The following is a 25310-nucleotide window of genomic DNA, read 5'->3' as shown; positions in this document are numbered from 1 at the left end:
AGGGGGGAGATAAGGAGGCCCCAGGCCACCATCTTGTCACAAAGTCATTCCTGGCTCTCCCAGGTCCTGAGTGTGGGGGTGGACACATCCCTGTGCCAGACTCTTGGCTCTGCACCTGCACCCTGTCTTGGCTCTGAACTCCATGGCCGTCTACTAGGGACAGGGTGTGGGACACTGAGGACTCGGCAGGGGTGGGGGACAGTCCCCATCTGGGCTTGGACTAACGTCCTCCTGTGGTCCCACAGCTCAGCAAGATGTCGGAGAAGGAGGGTGCCCAGCGCAAGTGGGCGGCACTGAAGGAACGCCTGGGGCCGCAGGACTCGGACCCGACCGAGGCCAACCTGGAGAACGCCGACCCCGAGCTGTGCATCCGGCTGCTGCAGATGCCCTCGGTGGTCAACTACTCGGGGCTGCGCAAGCGGCTGGAGAGCAGTGACGGCCTCTGGATGGTGCAGTTCCTGGAGCAGAGCGGCCTGGACCTGCTGCTGGAGGCACTGGCGCGCCTGTCGGGCCGCGGCGTGGCCCGCATCGCTGACGCACTGCTACAGCTCACCTGCGTCAGCTGCGTGCGTGCCGTCATGAACTCGCAACAGGGCCTGCGGTACATCCTCAGCAACCAGGCCTACGTGCGCCAGCTGTCCCAGGGTGAGGAGTCCCTCTGCTAAGTCTCCCCATCCTGGGGACCCTCACCAGGACTAGGACTCTGGGGCTGGCTGGGGGACAGGGCTTGTGGATGTGGGCAGGTGCCAGAGTGAGTGACTGAGCCAGAGGTGGCCTCATGTGTCCTGGTTAGGACACAGGCTGGCCTGCAGGACAGCGGAGGGTGGAGGGCTAGGTCAGCAGACACCCCTTCCCCCACCAGAGCCCAGGGCCAGGTTGCTAGGGTCTGGAGGGCCCCCAGCCCATGCACCTGCTGCAGGCGAGGCTAGGCCTGGTGGCTGGCTGTGGGGTCACACACCCCAGGCGCATGAGGAGGGCCTGAGACTTGCACCTCTGCCCTGGCAGCCTTGGACACCTCCAACGTGATGGTCAAGAAGCAGGTGTTTGAGTTGCTGGCTGCACTGTGCATCTACTCCCCCGAGGGCCACGAACTCACCCTGGACGCCCTGGACCACTACAAGGTGGGCAGCCCGGCCCAGGCTGTTGATGGGTTGGGGGGAGAGGATGGCCCTTCTTTGTAGGGTGCAGGCTGACCCCACCCATACCACAGGTCGTGTGCAACCAGCAGTACCGTTTCAGCGTCATCATGAGCGAGCTGTCGGACAGCGACAACGTGCCCTACGTGGCGACACTGCTCAGCGTGGTTAACGCCATCATCTTGGGCCCCGAGGACCTGCACACCCGTGCCCAGTTGCGAAACGAGTTCATTGGTAACCATACCCCCTGACTGTCAGGTACCCCGACCACACCACACCCACCTGCGCAGTCTCCCCCTATACCATCTGCCCTGTGAGTAGACATTTACCCTGGAGCCTGCCCTGTGGGCAGTGGAGGGAGCCGGGTGCCCCTAGCACCACGCATGTCCAGCCCAGGCGCCACGTGCTGGGAGCTGAGAGAAGCAAGAGGCAGGGTACGGGCAAGCCGTGCATGCCTGCATGGCTTGAGGCCATCCCTAACCTCTGCCTTGTCCCCCACCCCATGCCTCCTGCCCAGGGCTGCACCTGCTAGACGTCGTGACACAACTACGGTGAGTCCCAGCCAGGTCTGTCCTTCTGCCTGCTGCCCTGCAGCCCCGCACTGGAGTGGTCCCCGGGCCCGTCCTTCTGCCTGCTGCCCTGCAGCCCCGCACTGGAGTGGTCCCCGGGCCCGTCCTTCTGCCTGCTGCCCTGCAGCCCCGCACTGGAGTTGTCCCCGGGCCCGTCCTTCTGCCTGCTGCCCTGCAGCCCCACACTGGAGTGGTCCCCGGGTCCTCAGCCAAGGACCTGGTCAGGGCCACTCGTGACCTGGGTCCCTCTCCCAGGGTCTGGCTGCAAGCAGGGCTTCACCAACTGATATGGCCTTGATGACGGCCTGTAGCCCCTACAGCAGGACCTGCATGGAGCTGCCCAGGGGGCTGCTGGGCAGCACCCGAAGCTCAGGCCTTGTCTCCAGCCTTGGCAGCCACAGGCCCAGCCCCCGGTTGGGCCCCAGCTCGGTGAGGTCTGTGCACTTGCCAGAGCGGGGGCTGCTGGGAGCCACAGCTGAGCACACCTGTTCCCCTTTCCCCACACCCCCAGAGACCTGGAGGACGAGGACCTGCTGATCCAACTGGAGGCCTTTGAGGAGGCGAGGGCCGAGGATGAGGATGAGCTGCTGCGCCTGAGTGGCGGTGTGGACATGAGCAGCCATCAAGAGGTGTTTGCCCACCTCTTCCACAAGGTGGGCCTGGCCGGCGCACACCCTCGCCAAGCCACCCTGCCAGGCCACCCCACCAAGACCCGGCCCCAGTGCCGAGCAGAGGGTCAGGGCACCACCCCAGGCCCCCTCTGGCCAGCGCTGACAGGTGGACCCACAGAGCGAAGGGACCAAGGCACATGTCAGAGTGGGGAACACATGGCAGTCCCAGCCATCCCCAGGACCAGGCGCAGCAGCCCTAGCCAGGTGCCTGCTGACACCCCACCGTCCACCCTCCAGGTGAGCAGCTCCCCAGTGTCCAGCCAGCTGCTCTCTATGCTGCAAGGTCTCCTGCACTTGGAGCCCAGCCACCGCCCCAGCCAGGTGCTCTGGGAGGCCCTGGAGAGGCTCGTGACCCGGGCAGTGCTGCTGGCCAGTGATGGTGAGTGGGCAGGCCGGCCCGCCTGGCACCCTGGGGCCCAGCCTCTGCTGCTCATGGCCTCCCTCCCCCACCCCGAACAGCTCAGGAGCGCAGCTCTGAGGAGGTGTTGGAGCGCCTGCTGTCCACCAAGGGGCGACCTCAGCCGGGAGTCCTGGGCCGGGCCCACAAGAGCATCCAGGCCAACCTGGAGGCCCGGCAGCCAGCAACAGCCCTGAGCTGCCCACCTGTGGCACCCCCAGTCCCAAGCTCCACCCCTGCGCCCCCGCCCCCTCTCCCAGGTCCTGGGACCACTTGCCCTTCCCTGCCTCCTCCCCCTCCCCCTCTCCCAGGTCCTGGGACCACTTGCCCTCCCCCGCCCCCTCTCCCAGGTCCTGGGACCACTTGCCTTTCCCTGCCTCCTCCCCCTCCCCCTCTCCCAGGTCCTGGGACCACTTGCCCCCCACCACCCCCGCCCCCTCCCCCAGGTCCTGGGACCACTTGCCCACCCCCACCCCCACCCCCACCTCTCCCAGGTCCTGGGACCACTTGCCCTCCCCCGCCCCCTCTCCCAGGTCCTGGGACCACTTGCCCTTCCCTGCCTCCTCCCCCGCCCCCTCTCCCAGGTCCTGGGACCACTTGCCCCCCACCACCCCCGCCCCCTCCCCCAGGTCCTGGGACCACTTGCCCCCCACCACCCCCACCCCCTCTCCCAGGTCCACCGCCCCCTCCACCATTGCCATCCATGGGCTGCCCACCCCCACTGCCCGGCCCCCCTGGAGTGGACAGGGTAGAAGAAGTCATCGTGTCCCAGGTGGACCACGGCCTGGGCTCCGCCTGGGTCCCCAGCCACCGGCGTGTGCACCCGCCCACACTGCGCATGAAGAAGCTGAACTGGCAAAAGCTGCCATCCAGTGTAGCCCGAGGTGAGCCTCCCCTGGCAGGTGTGTGACTGCGTGGCTGAGCCCTGCTCTTCAGTAGTCTGTGTGGGGCCTGCTGACATGCTGGGTACAGCTTAGGCTACTTTGCCAGGTGCCCATTAAGTGCCTTGTGTGTCCCTCCCCCATAGAGCGCAATTCCATGTGGGCAACGCTGAGTGGCCCAGGTGTGGCCGTGGTGGAGCCCGACTTCCCCAGCATCGAGCGGCTCTTCTCCTTCCCGGCCGCCAAGCCCCAGGAACGACCAGCCGCCCCAGCCCGGAAGGAGCCCCGGGAGGTAGGACCAGGAGCAGGGGGAAGGGGGCAGGGCAGGGAGGGCCAGGGACAGGGCAGACCGAGGGTGGGGGGCCAGGGGCAGGGCAGACCAAGGCTGGGGTGGGCCAGGGGCAGTGTGGGCCAGGGGCAGGGCAGACCAAGGGTGGGGTGGGCCAGGGGCAGGTGGCCCAGGGGCAGGTGGCCCAGGGGCAGGGCAGACCGAGGGTGGGGTGGGCCAGGGGCAGTGTGGGCCAGGGGCAGGGCAGACCGAGGGTGGGGTGGGCCAGGGGCAGTGTGGGCCAGGGGCAGGGCAGACCGAGGGTGGGGTGGGCCAGGGGCAGTGTGGGCCAGGGGCAGGGCAGCAGCTGGGGTGTGTAGGGGTGATGAGGGAGGGATGCTAGGGGAGGAGTGGGGTGCATGGGGGCTGATGTGGCCAGGGCAGCACCATGCCATGCCAGCTGTGTGCCAGCCCACGGCGGGACTTCCCTAGGTCACCTTTCTGGACTCCAGGAAGAGCCTGAACCTCAACATCTTCCTGAAGCAGTTTAAATGGTGGGTGCCACCCCAGGGAGGGCCCCCAGGCCCCTGCTTCCCTGGTTGCCCCTGCCAGGAAACTGAGCCCTCCTTCAGCCCACATACCACGCCTAGTCCTCCCCTGTGGTTGTCTGGGCCCTGGGCCCTGCCAGAGAGTGAGCTCTGCCTGCTAGCAGCCCTGGATGGCAGGTGCCTTCCTGGGCAGAGTTGGCATCTCAGTGCTGTGCCAGCCCTGCCCAATGACCCAATGGGACTCAGGGATGGGAGGCATATACCCACCATTCCCTGCCCTCTCGCCCCTGCAGCTCTAACGAGGAGGTCGCAGCCCTGATCCGGGCCGGGGACACCTCGCGGTTTGACACAGAGGTGCTCAAACAGCTCCTGAAGCTACTCCCAGAGAAGTACGAGGTGAGGCCAGCAAGCAGCGTCCTGGGTGCTCCCACCAAGCTGCCCCAAGCTGGGCCTCACTGGAGCCCACCACGCAGCCCCAGAGGGCTTCCAGAGGGAGGTGGGAGCTGCCAGCCAGCCAACCCAGGAGGGCTTCCTGAGGGAGGCGGGAACTGCCAGCCGCTGGCTCCCCACACTCGGGCCACCTCCCGGCAGATTGAGAATCTGCGGACCTTCACTGAAGAACAAAGCAAGCTGGCCAGTGCCGACCAGTTCTACCTGCTGCTTCTGAGCATTCCCTGGTGAGAGCCAGGGCAGACAGAGGCCAGTAGGGCAGGGAGGAGCTGGGGTGGACCCCCAAGGCGGGGTGGGTATGGGCAGCCCTGGGCTGACCCTGTCCCCGCTGTCTCAGCTACCAGCTGCGGGTGGAGTGCATGCTGCTGTGTGAAGGCACGGCTGTGCTGCTGGACATGGTGCGGCCCAAGGCCCAGCTGGTGCTTGCCGCCTGCCAGAGTGAGTAGGGCCCCAGGTGGGGGCAGGGCTGCCAGCACCAGTCACACCCAGCACCAACTGGGGACCAGGCTCCTGCACATACATGTGGGGCACATGTCCCTGCACACATGTGAGGCCCACACATGCACATGGCGATCCATGCGCTGGCCCATGGACATGCCCGCAGCTGTATACATGCAGGGTACGCACACAGCCATCTCCACACATGTGCTCACACCATTTCTGAGGCATCAGCAGGGACAAAGGCAGGTTTGGACCAGCTGGGGCGGAGCACACAATGTAGCAATGTCCCCTTCCCCCTGGGCCCTCCCTGGGCTGCGGTGGGAGAGCACCAGACCCCTGTGCCCACCAGACCCCTGTGCCCACCCCCAGGCCTGCTCTGCAGCACCCAGCTGCCTGTCTTCTGCCAGCTGATCCTGAGTATTGGGAACTTCCTCAACTACGTGAGTCAGGGGCCTGTGGGGTGACCCTTAGGCTGCCAGCCCTGGTGCCAGGGAGGGCCACATACTGCCTGTCCCCCCTGCCAGGGCAGCCACACAGGGGATGCTGACGGCTTCAAGATGAACACCCTGCTCAAGCTCACTGAGACCAAGTCCCAGCAGGGCCGAGTGACGCTGCTGCACCATGTGCTGGAGGTGCCCACCTGATGCCCCTTCCAGGATGGGGGGCCATTGCCCTCCCTGGGAGCCCTCTCTCAAACTGTCCCTCCCTGGAACCACCCTGGGGTTCAGAACTCCTGGGCTCAGAACCCAGGGCTGGGTTAGAGCAGGGCTGGGTCAGAGGTGGGGCTGGGGGGTTAGAGCAGGGCTGGGTTAGAGAGGGGCTGGGTTACAGGTGGGGCAGGGGGTTAGAGAGGGGCTGGGGGTTAGAGCTCCAGGGCCGGATACAAAGCTGACTGTGGCTGGGTCTGACTGCATCCGCCTCTTGACAGGAGGTGGAAATGACCCATCCGGATCTCCTACAGCTCCCACAGGACCTGGAGCAACCATCCCAAGCTGCAGGGTAAGGGCCGGCCATCCCATGTCCCTAGGGGCTGACCTCACAGCCCCCACCTCCTGCAGGGTCCACTCCGCCTTTCTGGGCATTACACCCACGTGAGAAGGTCCTTTGCCCCAGGAGTGCTGTGTTCGGGATGAGGGGGACTGTGCAGGACGGTCAGCTGCTCCCAGAGGCAGTTGGGGTACGGGGTGGGGCCCCTCACCCTTGTTGGTTCTCGGTGCCCTGCAGTATAAATCTGGAGGCCATCCGCTCCGAGGCCAGCGCCAACCTGAAGAAGCTGCGTGAAGCCGAGCGGAAAGTAGCGGCTTCGGTGGCCGAGGTGCAGGAGCAGTACCAGGAGCGGCTACAGGCAAGGGGGTGTGGGGCGGGGCCTAACGGGGGCGGGGCCTGGGGCGCTGGGCGGGCCTGCGGCGGGGGAGGGGGGTCTTGGGGGGGGCCTGTGGCACGCGGCGGGGCTGCGGGGCGGGGCCTGCGGAGGGGGGTGGGGCCTGGGGCGCTGGGCGGGCCTGCGGGGTGGACCCCGACCCCGACCCCGACCCCGACCCCGACCCCTGCCTTGCACTGGCCTGACGGGGCTGTGACGGTGCGCCTGCCTGCAGGCCAGCCTCGCCGCCTCACAGGCGCTGGAGGACGTGTTCGACGCCATTGAGCGGCGGAAGCTGGAGCTGGCCGAGTACCTGTGTGAGGACCCCCAGCAGCTCTCCCTGGAGGACACCTTCAGCACCATGAAGACCTTCCGGGAGCTCTTCCTGCGCGCGCTGAAGGTGCGGCGGGGCAGGGCAGGGCAGGTTGGACAGGGCAGGGCAAGTTAGGGTGAGTTAGGGCGGACAGAGCAGGGCAGGGCAAGTTAGGGTGGGCAGGGCAGGGCGGGGCAGGATGGGGCAGGGCTGGCAGGGCAGGGCAGGGCAGGCCCCCGGGGACCGGGTGCTGTGGCTGGGGACTGGTCTCACTGGTCCCCCGGTGCCCGCAGGAGAACAAGGCACGCAAGGAACAGCTGGCCAAGGAGGAGGCACGCAGGCTGCGGGGCGAGGAGGCCAAGCCGGGTGAGGACTGTCCCGAGGTGGGGGCGGGCAGGGCCAAGGCACCCCAGTCACTCCCCCAGCGGCTTCCTGAGGCCCCCGGCTCCCTAGCCAGGAGAGGGCCACCACAGCAGGAGGAGGTGTGTGTCATCGACGCCCTGCTGGCAGACATCAGGAAGGGCTTCCGGCTGCGCAAGACGGCTCGTGGCCGGGGTGACCCCGAGGCCAGCGGCAAGACAGGCACCACGGATGCCCCCAAGGCTGCGGCACCTGGTAAGAGCTGCAGCTTCCCTAACAGCCTCCTTCAGGAAGCTCTCCCTGGCTGTGCAAGGATGCCCTCCTCAGCCTGGGCAGGTGCCCAGCTCTCTCTCATGCGGCCCTGAGGAGGCTCCCAGGCCCGGGGCCCGGTGGCCAGTCACACCGGGGGTCCAGCAGGAGCAGAGTGGCAGCAGGAGGCCACAGGCTGACCCTAACGCGCCCATCCCCGTCCACAGTGGCCGCCAGTGACCCCACGCCTGGCCATTCGTGCCCTGAGCCCCCAGGCTGGGACTTGGTGGATGCCCTGAGCTCTAGCCCCCAGCCCCCTGAGGAGGACGGCCCCCAGCCCCAGGAACGGCGCTCCTCTTGGTATGTGGATGCCAATGACTTCCTGCCCACCAAGGACACCCAGAGTCCCCAGTCCCCCGAAGGGGCCTGGCCAGTGACTCTGGGAGACGGTCAAGGCCTGCAGCCCCTCGTCTTCAGTGACAAGCCCCCCAGGGTAGAGAGCTCCAGGCAGGAAGCCCAGCACCGTGCAGGGTCGGGGGGCGACCAGGAGGCTGACAGCACGGGCCAGGGCCCAGGCCTCAGTGCCGGCCACCCAGCCGTGGACAGCAGCGAGCCTGGGGATGAGGAGGGCACGGCCCCAGAGTCCACACTGGACACATCCCTGGACAAGTCCTTCTCCGAGGATGCGGTGACAGACTCCTCAGGCTCGGGCACCTACCCCCGAGCCCCAAAGGGGCCAGGCCGGCGGAAGAAGCGGCGCCCTGCTCGGAGCCAGGAAGGTAACTCGGGGCCGGGTGGGGCTGGGCATCCCTCACAGCCTCTGATGGGGGTGGGGTGGGGTCCCCCAGTTGAGCATGCATTTCTGTTTGGAAGCAGCTGTGGCGCGCGGCTGCGACGATGGTAAGACAGGCAGGCTGTGTGTGACCCAGTAAGGTAGGTGGGGCTGGCGGGCAGCAAGAGCCTCACTAACTCGCTTTCGTCCGGTCTGCTGGGTGCCCCGGGCACTGACCTTGCTTCTGTTAATCTGCTGGGCATCTCAGCAAACACCGGTCCTGCGGCTGGCAGTCCTCCTCGCTTGCCTGGCATAGCCTCTGTGCCAGCTCGGGCACCCGGCGGGGCTGAGCTGGCCCCTAGGGCCTCCCAGGAGCCTGCAGGTCGTGTCCACCCTGAGGACTGGGGCTGGGGTCTGCCAGGGCCCTTGAACAGGGAGAGCGGGGGTCTGGAGTGGCCACCGAGGACAGTGCCCCGTGTGCGGCTCTCAGGTGCGAGGTCTGTGCTGGTCTCCCTCTGGGGCCGCTGGCGCGGGAGGCCTCCAGTCCCTGCCTGTCCACGGGCTCTGGCAGCTCTGCTGCGATTGCTTGGCCTCAGCCTCCAGGGCCTACTCCTCCCTCTCACTGGACTCCAGCAGGGCGCGGGCGAGAGCCATGAGCCCGGCTGCCTGGCATCCTGCAGCACCTGGGCCAGCACCGGGCGTCTGCAGGCCCCTTGCTGCCCGGGGTCCTTCCCCAGGCGTCATCCCTGCCATGCAGGTCTGGGCTGGGCTGGGACAGGGACCCTGTGTCCTGTTGGAAGGGGTCGGGACCCTTGTCCCCTAAAGGTGGGGATATGGATATGACAGCCAACAGCCCTACCCCAACACACAGACTGTCCCCCCACTCTGGGTTGTGTGAGCCTGGGGTTGGAGCCTCACATGTGCTAGGTCTGTGAGCTGGTCAGCTGTGTGTGTGCTGACGGCACCAGCCTGCTGGGCTGGCTCTTGTACCTGCTGCCCTCCTCCACCATGGTGTCCACACAGGCCCAGCACCCAGTTGCTCTGCTCAGCGCCTTTTTGCTCAAGTTGCTCTCACTCTGGCCTCCTGCTGGCACTGACCCCAGCCCACTGTGTCCCTCCTGGGAACCTGTGCGGGAAGGTCATGGGGACAGACCCCAAGCAGGCTGAATGAGCGCTGAGCTGGGGATGGGACCAGCAAGGCCAGATTTGGCCAGGGGTGGGGGCAGAGGAGTGGGTGTGGAGTCCTGGGGGTAGCGGGGCACACCAGCGTGGCCCCAGAGGAAGAACCGGGGGTCCCAAGCGGTGGGGATGTAGGGGGCGACTCCTGACCAGGTCCCGTCCCCTCTCTCTATGTCCCCGCAGGACTCAGGCCCAAACCCAGAGCCTAGTGACAGCATGTGCTGCCAAGCAACACCTGGGGTCCAGGCTGGGACTGGCCCCCCGGAGACCGACAGCCGGGCCGCCTCGGGGCAGCATGGCCAGGACCCTCAGGCACCAGCTGCACACCTGGCCCCCGAGGCCTGCTTTGCACCCAGCAAGGTCCACAGCCGTGGGGTTGGGGCCAGCACATGGTCAGCGCCCCCACCCCTGCCCTACCCAGGCCTGCCTCCTGCCATGCTGCTGTTTAACCCAGCACATTCCTGCCACTGGCAGACCCAGATGCCCTTGGATGGGAAGGGCTCTGCCTGCAGCCAGGATGTGGCCACATCACAGCGGCCTCCTCCCTCCCAGGGGGCAAGAGCAGCCTGTCCCGCCCCCAGCCGTGCCCTCAGCCCCAGTGCGTGCTGCCAGAACAATAAAGGCCAAGTCTGGCCCTGCGGTGACCACTGTGTCCAGGCTGGGGGAGTCTGGGCACTCCAGGTGAGGGCGGGGCTGGGATGGGCATCAGCTGGGTCCTCCCTGACCACAGCCAGGGCAGGCCAGAGGCCCTGAGGGGGAACAGGGGCCCCAGCAGCACCAGGACATGTCTACCCATGGTCAGCAACTCCAGGCCCTCTCCGTTCTGCACGGGGTCCCGCTCCATGATAGGGTCCCCACTACGTCCCCAGCTCTCCTGCCTAGCACCCCAGGTAGCCTGGGATTGGCAGCGTCTCGGTCAGGCGTGGCTGGTCCTGGGCCAGGCCAGTGTTGAAGCTCTCATAGAACCGCTGAAGTCACGTGTCTGCCATGTCACTGGCTTAAAAATAGCTCAGGTGTGGGTGGACGTGGACGTTGACTGGCCATCAATGGCCCCGCCCCCAGCACGGAACCCAGATTCGGTTCCTGCCTGACAGGTATAAGTGATTGCCCAGGGCCTGCTCTTCACGGCCCACTGCGCTAAGCTGTGCTTGCCACTGTTGGTGGCCAGCCTGTTAGCCACCATGTCCAAGTGCCCAGGGAGGTGTGGCACAGCAGACAGAGCCCACTTGCTGGACCACATGGCTGCAGCCACACAGGGCAGCTATGCACTGCCCATTGATTGGGGGCCCTGGGTGGCAGGGAGGAGCGCACAGGGGTATTCTAATTCCGGCTGACTGGGCCATGTGACTAGGGCCAGCGTGTGGGGCCATTTTTAGAAAAGTTCCCTTCTCTACTTGGATGGGCTATTTATAGGGCCAGGCTGGCCTGGCACCCTGCAGAGCAGTGGAGAGCTCCCCACCCCCCAGCTGGCCTTGGAGCCTGGCTTCCCCTGGGAAGAGCTCCAAGCCAGGGGTCCTCCACTCCCAGGGGACAGGGCCACAGCCCTGATGGAGACAGACCTCCCATGAGTCCCTGCCTGCTCCTGGACACCTGCTCCACCAGGCCCTCCCCAGAACCAGGCCAGGGTCTACCCCCACCCAGCAGTCAGGGTGCCTTACTTACGGAGGCCACAGCTGCTGGTACAGCCCCCCAAGGCTGGGCCTTGCGATGTCGGCGTGCCGTGGCCTGTGGGTACAGGAATGGTCAGAGCCCAGCAGAGAGGTAGCTGCATCATCCGGGACACAGTGATACCCCCTGCTGCCCTTTGGTCCACAAGCACCCTGTGCTGTGGGCAGCGAGCCCACTCCCTCCCTGGACAGCAGTCTGTCAGGATCTCGTCTGGCCAACAGTCCAGGGGCTTGCTCCGAGCTGCAGGCCCCAGGCATGAAAAGCCTCAGCGAGATGTCTCCCAGCCCTGGGTGAGGCTGGCACAGAGCCACCCTGCCCTCTGGCAGCCACAGGACAGCCCCTGCCAGCCTGTTTCACCTTAGGTGGGTGCTGGAAGGGGTGGGAGATGGGGCTGCCACATCACTGGGAATTGTCCAGGAGCAGGTGCCAGGACCTCAGGCCTGGGCAGCTTGGAGCTGAAGCCCGGACCAGCAGCACGGGGCTTTGTCCTCTCCAGGGCGCGGCCACCAGAGGACGCGCGCGTCCTCCCAGGGAGCCCGGCACTCACCGCGGGCCAGGTGCCCCCAAGAACGCACACCCTCCGGTGGGACGCCAGCGCGCAGTCCCGGCTCTGTAGGCCCCAACCCTCAACCCGAACCTGGCGGTGACCCGCGCAATCGTCGCGGACTGGCCCTGACTTCCGGATGCCGAGGGCTGGTGGGCTGCCCGACCACCTGTGCTCGCGCCTCCTCCTCCGGGGTGTCCGCGGCCCGGGGGTGCGGCGGGCGGCCCAGAGGTCACTGCGCGTCACGGCGCCCGCCCCGCCCCGCCCCGCCCCGCTGGCCCTTTTAATGGCGCGGACTCCGGGGCGGCCCCGCGCAGCGGACGAACCCAGCCCCCGATGTCGGCGCCCCGAGCCTCCAACGACCGGCCCCTGGGCGCGGGCGGCGTCAAGCGGGGTCGGCTGCAGCAGGAGGCGGCGGCCAGCGGCGCCCGCGTGACCGTGGTGCTGGGCGCGCAGTGGGGGGACGAGGGCAAAGGCAAAGTGGTGGACCTGCTGGCCACGGACGCAGACATCGTCAGCCGCTGCCAGGTGCGGCTTGGGGCCCCGGGAACGCCCCCCACCTCCCCTCGCGACCCCGGGGTCTGCCTGGGGTCTTCCCAGAGCGCCCCCAACTCCCTGGGCTATAAATACGAGCGCTGAGCTGGGGACACCCGATCCCGTGGTGGGGGAGGGAGGCCGGCTCCTTCTCCATTTGGCAGCGGCCACCTGGGCCTGTGGGATCTGGCCCAGGGCTGGCTGGCCCGTGGCAGGGGTCAGAGGGTGCCCAAGTGTTGAGGAGGGTCTGGTCAGTCAGGCGGAGGATCCCAGCGCTTATGCCAGGGTGACCAGTGACTGGGGTGCCCAGGAGGCCACACCGGGCTGTGCCCAGCCTGCTGTGATTGGCACTGACATAGGTGTTGTCCTGAAGGGCCCTGGCATCTCCCACCAGCCCCAAGCCAGATGGTACAGCCTTGGGACGCCCCCAGCTTCCCAGGAACTTAGGGACAAGTTCTACCTGGAACGGGACCATTGCCAACCAGCCCTCTCTTTGCGGCCCCACAAGCTCTTCAGCAGCCCCACCGGCCATGCTCTGCCCCTGCTGTGTGCCCCCCACCATACAGCTGCAGCTCCTGTGCCTGGGGATGCCGCACTACCACCACACACCCCTGTCCAGACCCCACAGGCCCTGACAGCCACTGCCAAAGCAGGGCACCCGGCAACTTGATGCACTAGACTGGGACAGGTCCATGGTTCCACCATCCAGTGACCAGCAGAGGGCAGAGCAGGCCACCTCAGACCACCTGGTCAGGCAGTCCTGGGGAAGCCCCACTGCTCCTGACAAGCTGGGACGGGGTGTTCCACCGGTCTCTCAAGGGGCAGGGGCTGGGGGGCTCGGAGTAGCTGGCACCTGGCACAGCTGCTCAGGGCCTGGGCCTCCTGCCCACTCCATGGTGAGGCCAGTGACGGCTTCAGTGCCCTGCTGTGGCCCTGGCTCAGCCCCACCCTGGGGTCCCAGGGCCTTTTGGCTCTGCAAGTCGCTGCCCTCTCCACGCTCCTGGCACTGGGAGCTCCCGTGCTGTCCCTGGCCCAGGGCAGATCTCGGTTTGGGGGAGCTGCACCCCATCCACAGCACCAGCTCCCTCCTGTGTCACAGCCCAAAGCATGGCCTGTCATGCTGGAGTCCCAGGCTGACCCCTCATTTCCCCGGGTCGCCTGGGCCTCTTTCCATATTGTCGCCTGACCCATCTGCTGGTCAGCTCTAGCCTCAGACCCTGCTGGGCCGCTGGTCTGCGAGGGCTGGAGGCTCCCTGCCCAGCAGCTGCGCAGTGCCCTTCTCAGCCAGGGGCTCTGTGAGGCCAAGCACTCACCGCCTGGGGCAGTGGCCATCCCAAGGCAACTCACCTCTCCGGCTGGACCTGGGGCCTGCCACTGACCTTGGCTGAGGGTTTCAGGGTGGAGGGGCCCCTCCGTGGCCCTGGGCTGTTCCAGGGACCACTGAGAGGAGGGTGTGGCTGCCAGGCACTGCTTCTAGAAGCCTCCAGGCACCGCACTGGCCTTGGTGAGTCTGGCAGTGAGCGACAGCACAAGAGGAAGCTGTGCGTGCGGCCAGAGGCCACCTCAGGGCTCCACCCCAGGTCAGCCACAAGCTCTTCCGCCTGTGTGGCCCTGGGGCTTGGGACCAGGGGCTGCTGCAGGCATGGGGCAACTGCCTGGCTAGAGGACACATCCAGGGCACAGCTGGGCAGTCGGAGAAGGGGAAGGATGTGTGGGCAGGAGTGAGCAGCGTGGGAGGGTGCTCAGGAGACCGTGGCATGGCCATGGGGCAGCCGTGGAGGAGGCAGAGAGGGTGGCAGAGCTGGGGTCACCGGGGTAGACCAGGAGCTGGTCTAGTACGTAGTCATGTACATAGGCCCACCCCAGCCTGCCAGTGCCTGCTACCCCTGGAGGCCTCCGCCAGGCAACATCAGGCACTGGCAGAGGCCCGAGGAGTGGCCACAAGCGGGCTGCCTGGGCACTGAACACACGCTGCCAGAGGGCCAGGCGGTAGAAAGGCAGGGCTTGTGAATGCTGGGACACGGGCAGGTGCTTGGCAGGGTTCCTGCCTCAGGCTGGGGGCAGGGCTGGACCTTAGCCACCACCATGCCTGCCATGATGCCGGCAGCCCCTCCAGAAGGCTCCTGTGGACTTGGCCAACTCCTTGACTTCCAGCCCCGGGAGGGACAGAACAGGGGCTGGGCCCCGCATCCTTCCACCCCTGTGGGCAGGGCCCTGGTCCTGAACTCCCACCCTGCAGGCCGTCCAAGGAGTGTCCAGCCAGGTGGCAAGGGAGGCACGTGAGACCCTGGCTCCTCGGGTCACTCAGCGGGGGTTCCCAGCTGTCCACCTGCTCCCTATGGCGAGGCATTGCTCCTGAGCTGGTCGGCAGGGGAGGGCAGTCCTGGGACCACAGCTGACGGCTTCACTCCAAGGGAAGCATGTGGGAACTGTCCCCAAGGCAGCCGCTGACCACACGGGCACCCCCACCACCCCAGAGCAGCGGCCAGGGCTTCCTGTCCCGCTTGGGACTGAAGCAGAACAGGAAGGGGCAGGGTGGGGGCGGGGAGGCTGTAGCCCACACAAGGGCCCAGGGGCAGCCCTGGAAGGGAACCCCGTGGTGTCCTGCCTGAAGCTTGCCACGGCCTCAGCCCCTCTGTGGCCACAGCCCTTGCTCAGGCAGGACCAGCTCAGGGCTGTGGGCAGGGCCGCGGCCTCAGCCTGGCCAGCAGGTGCCCCACAACAGTGGCACAGATTCCATCTGATGACACAGAGCTGTAAATCGTGTCCCCTGGAGCCCTGGGCAGGCTTCATGCCAGGCTGGGGCCCGTGGTGACCACAGGAAGGGCTCTCTCCCTCACCTCCCAAGTGGCCCAGCCCATAGGAGGCCCAGGCAGCTGTCCCATTATGCTCTCCTCCTACCAGGGGGACTCAAATGGTTTGTTTCCAAGTCAGGCCATGGCCCAGCACCAACTGCCCTGCGCTGCCTTTCCTGGTGTCACCCCACAGGCTGTCACCCTGGTCTCCCATGGTCAGCCAGCACAGAACGAGGCCCTGGGCCTGGGGTCACCTGCTGGTTGCTGGCAGGTACGCCTGCCTGTCCCCAGCCAAGGAGTGTGCTGGGCAGGCCCATCCATCTACCTGGGCAATCTGGGCCGGAGCTGACATGGCTTCTGGGCACTGGGAGTGGAAGACAAGGGCTGCAGGGCGTTGAGGCCCGTCCGTCCCCAGCCATGGCAGCAGCACTTGGTACTTGGAATCTGGCAGCTGGCCAGAGGTGTCCCTGGAGCTCTGCTGTCCACTCCCCTGCTGCCAGGACCCCAGTTTACCCATTTGATTACAGAGGCTTCACCCAACTGCCCCTCAGGAGGCAGCCAGTCACTCGCTCACCTGCCCCCAATCCCGCCGCCCTGTGAGGCTCCCTCCTGGGTGAGGGCTGGGCTGGGGAGCACCCGTGGTGTCCACCCCAGCCCCAGAGACTCTGGCAGATGCTGTGGATCCTGGCCTGGGAGTGCTAGGCTGGTGGAGGACTGGGTCAGGAAGAGACGGCTCAGCGTGCCCTCATGTTGAGGGTCCCTGGCAGGTCACAGATGCCCGCCCTCTCCCTGCACCTGGCTTTCCCTTCCCCAAGGTGCCCCACGTTGTAGCAAGTAGCTGGAAGCTTGGAGACTTGGTGCTGATGTAGCAGGAGTGGCAGATGGCAGCCGGCTGGCCCTCGTGGGGGGCTATGGGATGTGGGGGACGGCCGGCTGGCCCTCGTGGGGGGCTATGGGATGTGGGGGACATCTGGGGGCCATGCAAGGTGGAGAATCCGGGTGCTCCTGGGAAGTTGCCGGAGCCACAGAAGGCTGAGGCGAGGTGCTAGGGCCAGTGCCTGGCATTCCATCGTGGCAGGAGATGGTACAGGGCTGAGGTAGGCAGTGGGCTGGCCGTGGGCTGGCCGTGGCACCCAACTGGGCTAGGAGGCCATGGCCAGGCCCCAGTCTTGGCACCCAATACCAGGCACTACCCCTCCCCCTCCTGCAGTCTGGACCCTCAGGGCTCTGGGGCCTCACATCTAGACCCCTAAGGTTGTCCAGGAGTGCCCCCGCAGGCCGCCAGGAGTGGGGGTTGGTGCCTTCCACCTGCATGGGGCAGCAGAGCCCAGGGACCTCCAGGCTCCTCCCCGGGCAAGCAGGGGTGGGGGCACAGGTGGGCAGGCCAGCTTGCGGCCCGAGGGATGCCCCTTGCAGGGCATGGGCTCTTGAGAAGCTGAGGGAGGCTGAGCGTGGTGGAGCTGCTCACACTTCCTCGAAGGGCTGAGACCTTTGGTTCTCTCAGCAGGGGGGACTGGAAGGCAGAGGCCCTGAGTGGTTACCTCCTTAACCAACTCCTGGAGGCCTTGGGCCAGCCTGGCCACAGCCTTCTGCCCTGGTCTCCCACCCCCTCCTGCTCCACTCCCAGGTTCAGAGTGGGACAGAGTCCCCAGGGTCTGTGCCATCTGCTGTGGGGACACAGCTGACTGCCAAAGATGGCCAGGCCCTACCCAGGACTCCCAGCTCAACCAGGTTTCTGTTCCCAGGGCGGGAACAATGCTGGCCACACCGTGGTGGTGGACGGCAAGGAGTACGACTTCCACCTGCTGCCCAGCGGCATCATCAACCCCAAGGCTGTGTCATTCATTGGTGAGTGACTGGCCTCGGTGCTGGACCTCATGGATGCCGCAGGAGGGGCTGGCACCTGCCGGGGAGTTGCCGGTGTGCTGGGGGCCGCGCCCTACCTTCTTGCTTGTGTGCTGGGCCAGGACAACCACTCCCTGTTGGCCAGCGTCTCCCCAGGGCAGAGCACAGTTCTGCTGAACTGCCCACACTCCGCATGTGTGTGAGAGTACACATATGAGCGGGTATACTCGTACGTGCAAATATGTGCACGTGAGTGTGTGTGTGTGCCCCGGTGACCAGCACAGTGGAGGGAAGGTTGTGCTTGACTGCCCCTGCCCATCACGGTGACACTGCGACACCTGTGACCTTGTCCTATCCCTCGTGGGCAAATGCAGGCTGCCAGTCATGCTGCCCTCCCAGGGCCCAGCCTGAGGGGCGAGGACAGCTGGGCAGTGGTCAGCTTGAGAGCCTTCAGAGCCATTCTCTTGGGGCCAGCCCCCAGTTCTGGTTTTGCCATCAGCAGGGCTAGCAGTACAGCGCACTGCCCTGTGGGGGAAGGTGGTTGGCACCCAGGCTGCAGGGCTGGCAGGGGCAGTTAGGCGCATCCATAAGGGGCAGCCAGCCACAGCCTGGGCAGCCAGCAGCAAGACTCAGCGTGCACCACCCTGTGGGGGGAAGCAGCTGGCAGGGCGGGCAGGGACAGCGGGGTGGGAGTGGCTGCTAGGTGCATCAGCAGAGGCAGCCACGCGGTTATTTTGGGACACGTGGCATTTAGTGACCTGGGTGCTCCCTATCGGCCTCGGCCCAGGTACCCTGGGGACAGCAGTAGTATCAGAACAGGGTCCCATGCCCTGCTTGCTAAGGGACCCCAGCCAGCTACCTCCCTCGGGGCCATCCAACCTGCAAAACTTGAACAAAAACGTGCGGCGGGTCCTCCCTGCCCGGCCCCCAGGCCTGCCATGCGCATGCGCTGTAAGACTGCCTGCGGGATCCGCCCTGCGAAATTCCTCTGGTGTCGCCACCCGAGAGGCAAGAAGGTGCGGGTGCCCCGCACCCCAGCCGATGTTCGTCACGCGGAGGAGCCCAGGCATGCGTGCCCTCCCCCGGGGTGCTGCTCACAGGCCAGGATGTCCCTGTCCTGGCCGCCCCACCCCCAGCTGGCCACCGCTGACTTTACCCTAGGCCCGCAGGCTGGCCAGCACAGGCGCTGGCTCGTTTTTGTTTGTTTGTTTGTTTAAGATTTATTTTATTTTTCTTGGAAAGGCAGATTTACAGAGAAGGAGAGACTTAGAGAAAGATCCTCCATTAGCTGGTTCACTCCCCAAGCAGTTACAATGGCCAGAGCTGAGCCAATCCAAAGCCAGGAGCCCAGAGCCTCTTGCAGGTCTCCCATGCAGGTGCAGGGTCCCAAGGCTTTGGGCGGTCCTCCCAGGTCACAAGCAGGGAGCTAGAAGGGAAGCAGGGCTGCCGAGATTAGAACTGGCACCCATATGGGATCTTGGTGCATACAAGGTGAGGACTTTAGCCACTTGGCTACCGTGGTTTATTTGCGTTCTGGGGTCAGGCAGGACCTGTAGGCTTTGCACAGGCCTGAGAGCCAGAAACAGAAATGTGGTGGCCCCACGGCCGAAGTCATCTCCCCACCCTGCCAGGGACTGGCTCCTAGCAGCTAGTTCACTCCAGCCTTGGGCCAGCAGGTGGTCACTCCGTGGAGGGGGCTGTGCCCAGGACTGGGCTGGACTGTGTCTCACGTGCTATGGCCGGTGTCTGGGGTTCCCACAGGCCTGCATGGCATCTTCTGCTGGTGGCTTCTGGCCTGCTACAGACCAGGGCTGCCTCAGAGAGGCCCACAGCACCCAGAGTCCACCCCGCCCTTGCCACCCAGCAGCCATTGTCCTGTTGCTTGCTCATGGACTGGCATTCTGCTGCCGGCTGCCTTGTTGATGCTCGCTGCAGCTCAGCCACGTGGGCAGGGGGGACCGGGGTCCCCTGAAGCCCTCGCCCACTCCTGAGGTCTGACCTGTTCTGTGCTGGTCCCATGCACACACTCCACCGTGCTGCCACCTGCCCCAGGGCTGCCTCTTTTGTTCTGGCTTCATAAGATGTATGTATGTATGTATGTATTTGAAGGAGACAAGAGCAAGATCTTCCGTCTGTTAGTTCACCCCACAAAGGGTCACAGCCACTGGGGCTGGGCAGGTCTGACGCCAGGAGCTTCAGCTTTGTCTCCCACGCAGGGGCCATCAGCGGGCAGCTAAGGAGCCCCCTCAGTTTCCAAGGCTGTGTGTGTGGCCCACTCTGCCACCAGGGTCCCCTGCTGGCTGCTGGGAGTCCCACTGTGCACATAGTGTTCCCACGTGTGTGGTACGAGTCCACTTCCTGTGTTCTGTTGCAGGCAATGGGGTGGTGGTCCACCTCCCAGACCTGTTCGAGGAAGCAGAGAAGAATGAGAAGAAAGGTGGGTCAGGGTCCCTGGGAAACTGGGGTCTCTCGGGTGGTCAGCTGGGGAGCAGCAAGCTGGGCAACTCAGAGGCCCCAAAGCTGTGGCTGCAGATGAACGCCAGGGCCAGCATGGGGGCAGCGCTGTGGGTCCCCCACAAGTTCAGCGACCCCTGCCTACCTCCCCACAGGCCTGAAGGACTGGGAGAGGAGACTGATCATCTCAGACCGGGCCCACCTCGGTAAGGGCTTCAGGCTGGATGCCCGGCCGGGAACCACAGGCACCGGGGGCCCTGCCAAGTCCCACCACCATGCGGGAAGCCCAGGCCCAAGGAGGCCTGCTCTGGCCAGGAGCTGGGCTTCTGCCCCTGATCTGTCCTTCCTCACTCCCCGGCCAGGGCCTGCAGGAGATTCCGTGCAGCAAGCGAGGCTGGCCCCACCTCTGCCTCTCCCCTGTCCCTATCTCTCCTCTCCCCTCCTCTGCCTCTCCCCGCTAACCCTCTCTCCTCTGCTTCTCTCCCGACCCTGGTGCCCTGCCTGCCCACAGTGTTTGATTTTCACCAGGCGGTGGACGGTCTACAGGAAGTACAGCGCCAGGCACAGGAGGGCAAGAAGTGAGTGAGTGAGGCTCTTGCGCTGGCTGGCACAGGGTTGGAGGGCAGCCTGTCCCTCAGGTCCCACACTGTCCTCACTGCCTGGGTGCCCATGCAACGTCTCAGCCTCAGCTGACAGGCGGACCCATATCCTGAAGATGCTGTTAAGTCGTCATGTGCCTGGGACTTGGGAGTGAAACAGGGGGTTCACACCTACACAGAGGCACCCCAATGTGCGCCTTCACCCCACACACCCGCACACAAGCGCCATGGTGAGCATCTGGCGGCCTCTGCAGACCCTGGGCTCTGCCAGGCAGAGCAGGGCCGTGCGTCCAGAGGGAAGCCAAGACACACACAGCAGGAGGAGCCACCTTGATGTCACCCACTCAGGCCTGGGCTTGCAGGGAGACCCTGGGCCCAGCCTGACAGGCACACGTCCCCACTCACAGCATTGGCACCACCAAGAAAGGCATCGGCCCCACATACTCCTCCAAGGCAGCCCGGACCGGCCTGCGCATCTGTGACCTCCTGGCAGACTTTGAAGAGTTTTCTAGCAGGTATCCGAGCTGTGCAGCCCCGGGGTCCTGCAGGGTCAAGGCACCTGGCATGGCCCATGGGGGTTGACGGGGACAGTCCACCTGCAGGTTCAAGAACCTGGCAGCCCAGCACCAGTCCATGTTCCCAACCCTGGAAATAGATGTGGAAGGCCAGCTGAGACGGCTCAAGGTGAGGGGGCACGGGGGCCACAGGGCCTTGCGAGGCACCCACCCCAACAGCCCCCTCACTGCGCACCTGGCCCACAGGGCTTGGCTGAGCGTGTCCGCCCCATGGTCCGTGATGGGGTCTACTTCATGTATGAGGCCCTCCACGGGCCCCCCAAGAAGATCCTGGTGGAAGGCGCCAACGCGGCTCTGCTGGACATCGATTTTGGTACGTGGCCAGGGTCTCTGTCCCATGTACCCGTCACTCTGTTGGAGCGCAGCCATTGGAGCTAGCCCCGTCAGCCCATGTGCCGTCACCCCTTCCTCCCCCATCACCCCCTCTTCTCCCATAACCTTGTCTCCCCCGTCACCTCATCTGCCCATCACCCTTATCTCCCTTTGTCACACCCATCTGCTCAGTCGCCCCTTCCTCCCCCCATCACCCCTTCCACCCCTTGTCACCCTCATCAGTCAGGACTCTGGCAGGAGTGCAGCCCCGGCTTTCCCAGCCCTGCAAGGAGAGGAGTAAGGCAGGGGCTGGGCTAGATAGGGACCAGACAGGGCAGGGGTTTCTGCCCCCAGACCCAAAAGCACCCTAATTTACCCTGGTTCCTAGGGCGCAGCCACTGCAGCCTTAGTTGGGGTCACCTCCCCCTCACCTTGCCAGCCCCTGGCGCCTGAATGAGACGTGGAGCTGAGCTGTCACCCTATTCTGCAGGGACCTACCCCTTCGTGACCTCCTCCAACTGCACGGTGGGCGGTGTGTGCACTGGTCTGGGCATCCCACCCCAGAACATCGGTGATGTGTATGGCGTGGTCAAAGCCTACACCACCCGGGTGGGCATCGGGGCTTTCCCCACCGAGCAGACTAACGTGAGTGACTTGCCACTGCCTCACCCAGGCCAGCCTCCCCCGTGCAGGCTGGGGGTGCTATGGGCCATGTCTGAGCAAGCTCACCTGAGTGCCAGCCTGCCCGGGGGCTACCTCCCAGCCCTCAGCACGGTCTATGGGGGGGCGGTTCATGGACCCCCAGGTCTACTCAGGAGGACGTCCAGTGCTAGGAGTGGTCAGGCCCCGCTTTGTCCCTCCTGGGCCCACCAAGAGTACTGAGGGCCTCAGTAGGGCAAGGCGGGGGAGGAAGGAGACACTGCCCCCAGGCTGGCCCTGGACCCGCTTCCATCCTCACCTAGGAGACCGGGGAATTGCTGCAGACCCGCGGCCACGAGTGGGGGGTGACCACGGGCAGGAAGAGGCGCTGTGGCTGGCTGGACCTCATGATCCTGAGATACGCCCACATGGTCAACGGGTTCACTGCGTAAGCCACGCCTGCCCAGCACTGCCCGCAGGGTCCCGCTCCTGCCGGCCCCCAGCCCTGGGCCTTCCATGACTGCCCAGCTGGGACAAGTTGGAGCCAGCCCTGGACAGGAGGCCAAGATATGCCCGACTGCCCTGAGTCCGGGAAGCACCTTGGCTCCAAAAGGGGAGTGGTCCTTCCCCTCCCACAAGGCAGAGGGTGGGCAGGGAGGGGCAGCCCAGCCCAGGTGGTCAGCACCAAGCAGGAGGTGGCCTCAGGGGGGGCTGCAGTCAGGGGAGGCTGCTGTCGGCTTGACTGGCCCACAGTCAAAAGTCAAGCCACGGCCCAGCTGTGCAGTTCCATGGGGTGCAGAGGCCTTCTCCCCAAGTCCCCACTGGGAGCAAAGAGAAACAGGGAGAGGAGGGCCCCTCCCCTTGACACCGGGTCCCCAGGGCAGGCAAGGTGCAGGGGTGGGGAAGGCATGGTGTTCAGCAAGGGAGAGGGCTGGCAGTGGCCAGGGCTCCAGTCTGGGCCTTCACCTCATTGCCTGCTACTCGGGATGTGACAAGGCCCCCACCTGCTGATGCCACACTCATCTCGGCCCAGGCTGGCCTTGACCAAACTGGACATCCTGGACACCCTAGGCGAGATCAAAGTTGGTGTTGCCTACAAGCTCAACGGGAAGAGGATCCCATACTTCCCAGGTTGGGGCATGACCCCGTGGCCTGGCCCCCTCTCCCCCATGGTCTGGCCCCTCTATCCCTTTGGGCCTGACCCCCCTCCCCCGTGACATGACCCCTCTCCCCCATGGCCTGACCCCTCTCCTCCAAAGCCTAGCTCCCTCTCCTCTCTGAGGCCTGGCTCCCCTCTCCCTAGTAATCTGCTCTCTCCTCCGCCAAGGCCTAGCCCATTGGTCCTGAGGCTTCAAGGAGGAATCGCTGCTCCCTTGGTCTCTGTCCCCTGCCCCTTGCCCACACCGGGATCACGTCCTGACCCCACCTTGGTCCCCAGTGGCTGAGATCAAGCCTACCGGTGTGGACTCAGGGATGAACTGGGCTGTGGGAAACCCCATCTCTGCTGACCCCTCACCTCAAGGGGCCTGCTGAGCTGGCACTTTCTGTGGGTGAGATTCCCAGGCAGGGCCTGGAGGACGTGCCAAAGTGGCCGAGACCACAGCAGGCTACCCTCCCTGCTCATGTCCCTGTGTGCACCCACCCCCTCCCCATAGCCAACCAGGAGACACTTCAAAAGGTGGAGGTTGAATATGAGACGCTGCCAGGCTGGAAGACAGACACCACAGGGGCCAGGAAATGGGAGGACCTGCCCCCCCAGGCCCAGAACTATGTGCGCTTCGTGGAGAACCATGTGGGAGTGGCAGGTGGGTACCCAGGCCCCTCTGTGCACCCATACAAGAGCCCCCAGAGTGATTTTCAGAGATCAGGTAGAGAACACAGCCTCCTGGGGGAGTCCCCTGGGGACATGCTCCCACCCCTGCTGTCCTGTGTTCTGCCATTGCTACTGGGAAGAAAACAGCCCCATGACTGGACGGCCATGGGACCAGCGTGGTGCCCACCAGGGTAATGGGCTGCTCCTTGCCCTTGCAGTCAAGTGGGTCGGCGTTGGCAAGTCCCGGGAGTCCATAATCCAGCTGTTCTAGCTAAGCCTGCATCAGAGCCCCGAGGCCAGCCCTGTGCCCCCCGGGGGCCCCGAGGCCAGCTGCAGCCATGGGCGCCTGGGTGCTGGGCCCAATAAATAGCTGACTGGCCACCTGTGTGTGTGTCCCTGTTGGCCTGCTGCTTCCCTGCAGTGGAGAGGCGGGGGGAGGCAGCATCCCCAGAGCTGCCCCCCTTTCAGGGGGCAGAGAGTTACATCCAGAAAGCAAAACAGCAGCTGAAGCCAGAGCTGACATACCGGGACCCCAGGTGAACCCGGGTGGGCGAGGCCTGTGCTGCCCCCCGGGGCAGACACAAGCGCAGGGCTACTCTGCAGGCCCCTCAAGCCAGAGTGGAGAGTCACAGGAGTTTCTCAGAGGCTACACGTGTCCCAGTGTTGGCCAGCACAAGGAGGACACGCGTGTCCGCAAGAGACTTGACACAGATGGTGCAAGGCAGCCGGGAGTCCCTTGCGGGAGGGTGGCATCCAGAAGACCCCATCCAGAAGGTTCTAGAATAGGGTCAAGAGCAGAACTGAGGTCACTTGGGGTGGGGGGAAGGGGCAGCCTTCGTGTCCCCTGCAAACATGCCTAACCCAATGTGGCTGGCACTGGTCAGGCCATATCACCAGCCACGGAAAGCCCGTGCTGCCGCCAACCGCACCTGTACATGCCAGCTTGTGCTTGGGCCACACCTGTCAAGAGACGGACGCTCACTTTCAAATCCCCGTTTTCACTTGGGAGAGAGAGAACCTGCATCCTCTGTCACTCCCTCGGCACCTGCAGCGGCGGGGGCTCCGGTGTGGCAGCCACGCCAGGGGGCTGATACAGAGCAGGAGTACTGGGATTTGAGCAGGCGCCCTAGCTGGGAGGGCGACACCCAGAGGCAGCTGACATGCTGCCAGTGCAGGGCGTTTAACCGTTTCACCTGAGGCCGGCCCGGGCCCAGAGGGACCAGGTGGAGCACAGGCTGCCACCAGCCAGGCAGTGCTTGGCACAGGAGGGCAGCAGCAGCCTCGGTGGCACCCTGTTCATATACCCCACCCCAGGTCACACCCCCCAAATCCAGTTCATATACCCCACCCCCAGTTCAGACACCCCCAAATCCAGTTCATATACCTATATTCCCAGTTCAGACACCCCCAACCAAATCCAGTTCATATACCCCACCCCAGTTCATACACACACCAAATCCAGTTCATATACCCCACCCCCAGTTCAGACACTCCCAAATCCAGTTCATATAACTATATTCCCAGTTCATATACCCCCGACCAAATCCAGTTCATATACCCCACCCCAGTTCACACACACACCAAATCCAGTTCACACACCCCACCCCAGTTCACACACACCCCAAATCCAGTTCATATACCTACATTCCCAGTTCACACACCCCAAATCCAGTTCACACACCCCACCCCAGTTCGTATGCTGCCCCACCCGCAGTCGTCGGGCAGTGCAGGAAGCCCTGGGCAAAACTGCCGTCTCCTGCAGCGTGTGAGCTCGGCCTCGGCCCCGGGAGGACCCTTGCGTCCTCCTGTCAAGAATGCTGAAGACGAGGACGGCGCGCGCTTCCCGGAGCCTCTGAGGAACGACATGAGGAAAGCGGCTCGCCAACACCGCCACCAGCCCGAAACCCCACGTCCACGCAGCCCTTCGCGCCCCACGCC

The 25310-nt window shown here is 65.2% G+C and overlaps 2 protein-coding genes across 2 annotated transcripts; both read left to right on the top strand.

The window, feature by feature from the left end:
* The first annotated feature begins 245 nt into the window (after window positions 1-245).
* On the top strand, window positions 246-10210 carry INF2 (inverted formin 2). The gene is made up of 21 exons (XM_058655517.1): window positions 246-645; window positions 1006-1121; window positions 1211-1370; window positions 1654-1687; window positions 2217-2358; window positions 2614-2755; window positions 2836-3657; window positions 3801-3946; window positions 4415-4476; window positions 4764-4866; window positions 5062-5147; window positions 5258-5358; window positions 5731-5801; window positions 5886-5993; window positions 6290-6360; window positions 6586-6706; window positions 6957-7121; window positions 7328-7400; window positions 7488-7649; window positions 7871-8422; window positions 9778-10210. The coding sequence occupies exons 1-21, from the start codon at window positions 255-257 to the stop codon at window positions 9801-9803; spliced, it is 3654 nt and encodes a 1217-aa protein (XP_058511500.1). The 5' UTR covers window positions 246-254; the 3' UTR covers window positions 9804-10210.
* Window positions 10211-12050: 1840 nt separating this feature from the next.
* Window positions 12051-23735, top strand: ADSS1 (adenylosuccinate synthase 1). Its single transcript, XM_004584262.4, has 13 exons — window positions 12051-12334; window positions 16881-16983; window positions 19355-19417; window positions 19590-19640; window positions 19946-20012; window positions 20441-20548; window positions 20636-20717; window positions 20795-20921; window positions 21411-21565; window positions 21883-22007; window positions 22593-22690; window positions 23215-23364; window positions 23591-23735. The coding sequence occupies exons 1-13, from the start codon at window positions 12143-12145 to the stop codon at window positions 23641-23643; spliced, it is 1374 nt and encodes a 457-aa protein (XP_004584319.1). The 5' UTR covers window positions 12051-12142; the 3' UTR covers window positions 23644-23735.
* The last annotated feature ends 1575 nt before the right edge of the window (window positions 23736-25310 follow it).

Source organism: Ochotona princeps, chromosome 26 (assembly GCF_030435755.1).
Source record: "Ochotona princeps isolate mOchPri1 chromosome 26, mOchPri1.hap1, whole genome shotgun sequence".
In the NCBI taxonomy this organism is placed as follows: Eukaryota; Metazoa; Chordata; class Mammalia; order Lagomorpha; family Ochotonidae; genus Ochotona; species Ochotona princeps.
The sequence above is the reverse complement of the archived record's forward strand: the minus strand, read 5'-3'. Positions and strand labels throughout refer to the sequence as shown.

Coding starts and splice junctions, on each gene's coding strand:
- ADSS1 (XM_004584262.4), top strand. CDS start 12,143: ATGTCGGCGCCCCGAGCCTCCAACGACCGGCCCCTGGGCGCGGGCGGC. Junction 16,984..19,354: donor CAAGGCTGTGTCATTCATTG/GTGAGTGACTGG, acceptor GTTCTGTTGCAG/GCAATGGGGTGGTGGTCCAC. Junction 22,008..22,592: donor ATGGTCAACGGGTTCACTGC/GTAAGCCACGCC, acceptor ATCTCGGCCCAG/GCTGGCCTTGACCAAACTGG.
- INF2 (XM_058655517.1), top strand. CDS start 255: ATGTCGGAGAAGGAGGGTGCCCAGCGCAAGTGGGCGGCACTGAAGGAA. Junction 5,802..5,885: donor TTGGGAACTTCCTCAACTAC/GTGAGTCAGGGG, acceptor CCCCCCTGCCAG/GGCAGCCACACAGGGGATGC. Junction 6,707..6,956: donor AGTACCAGGAGCGGCTACAG/GCAAGGGGGTGT, acceptor GCCTGCCTGCAG/GCCAGCCTCGCCGCCTCACA.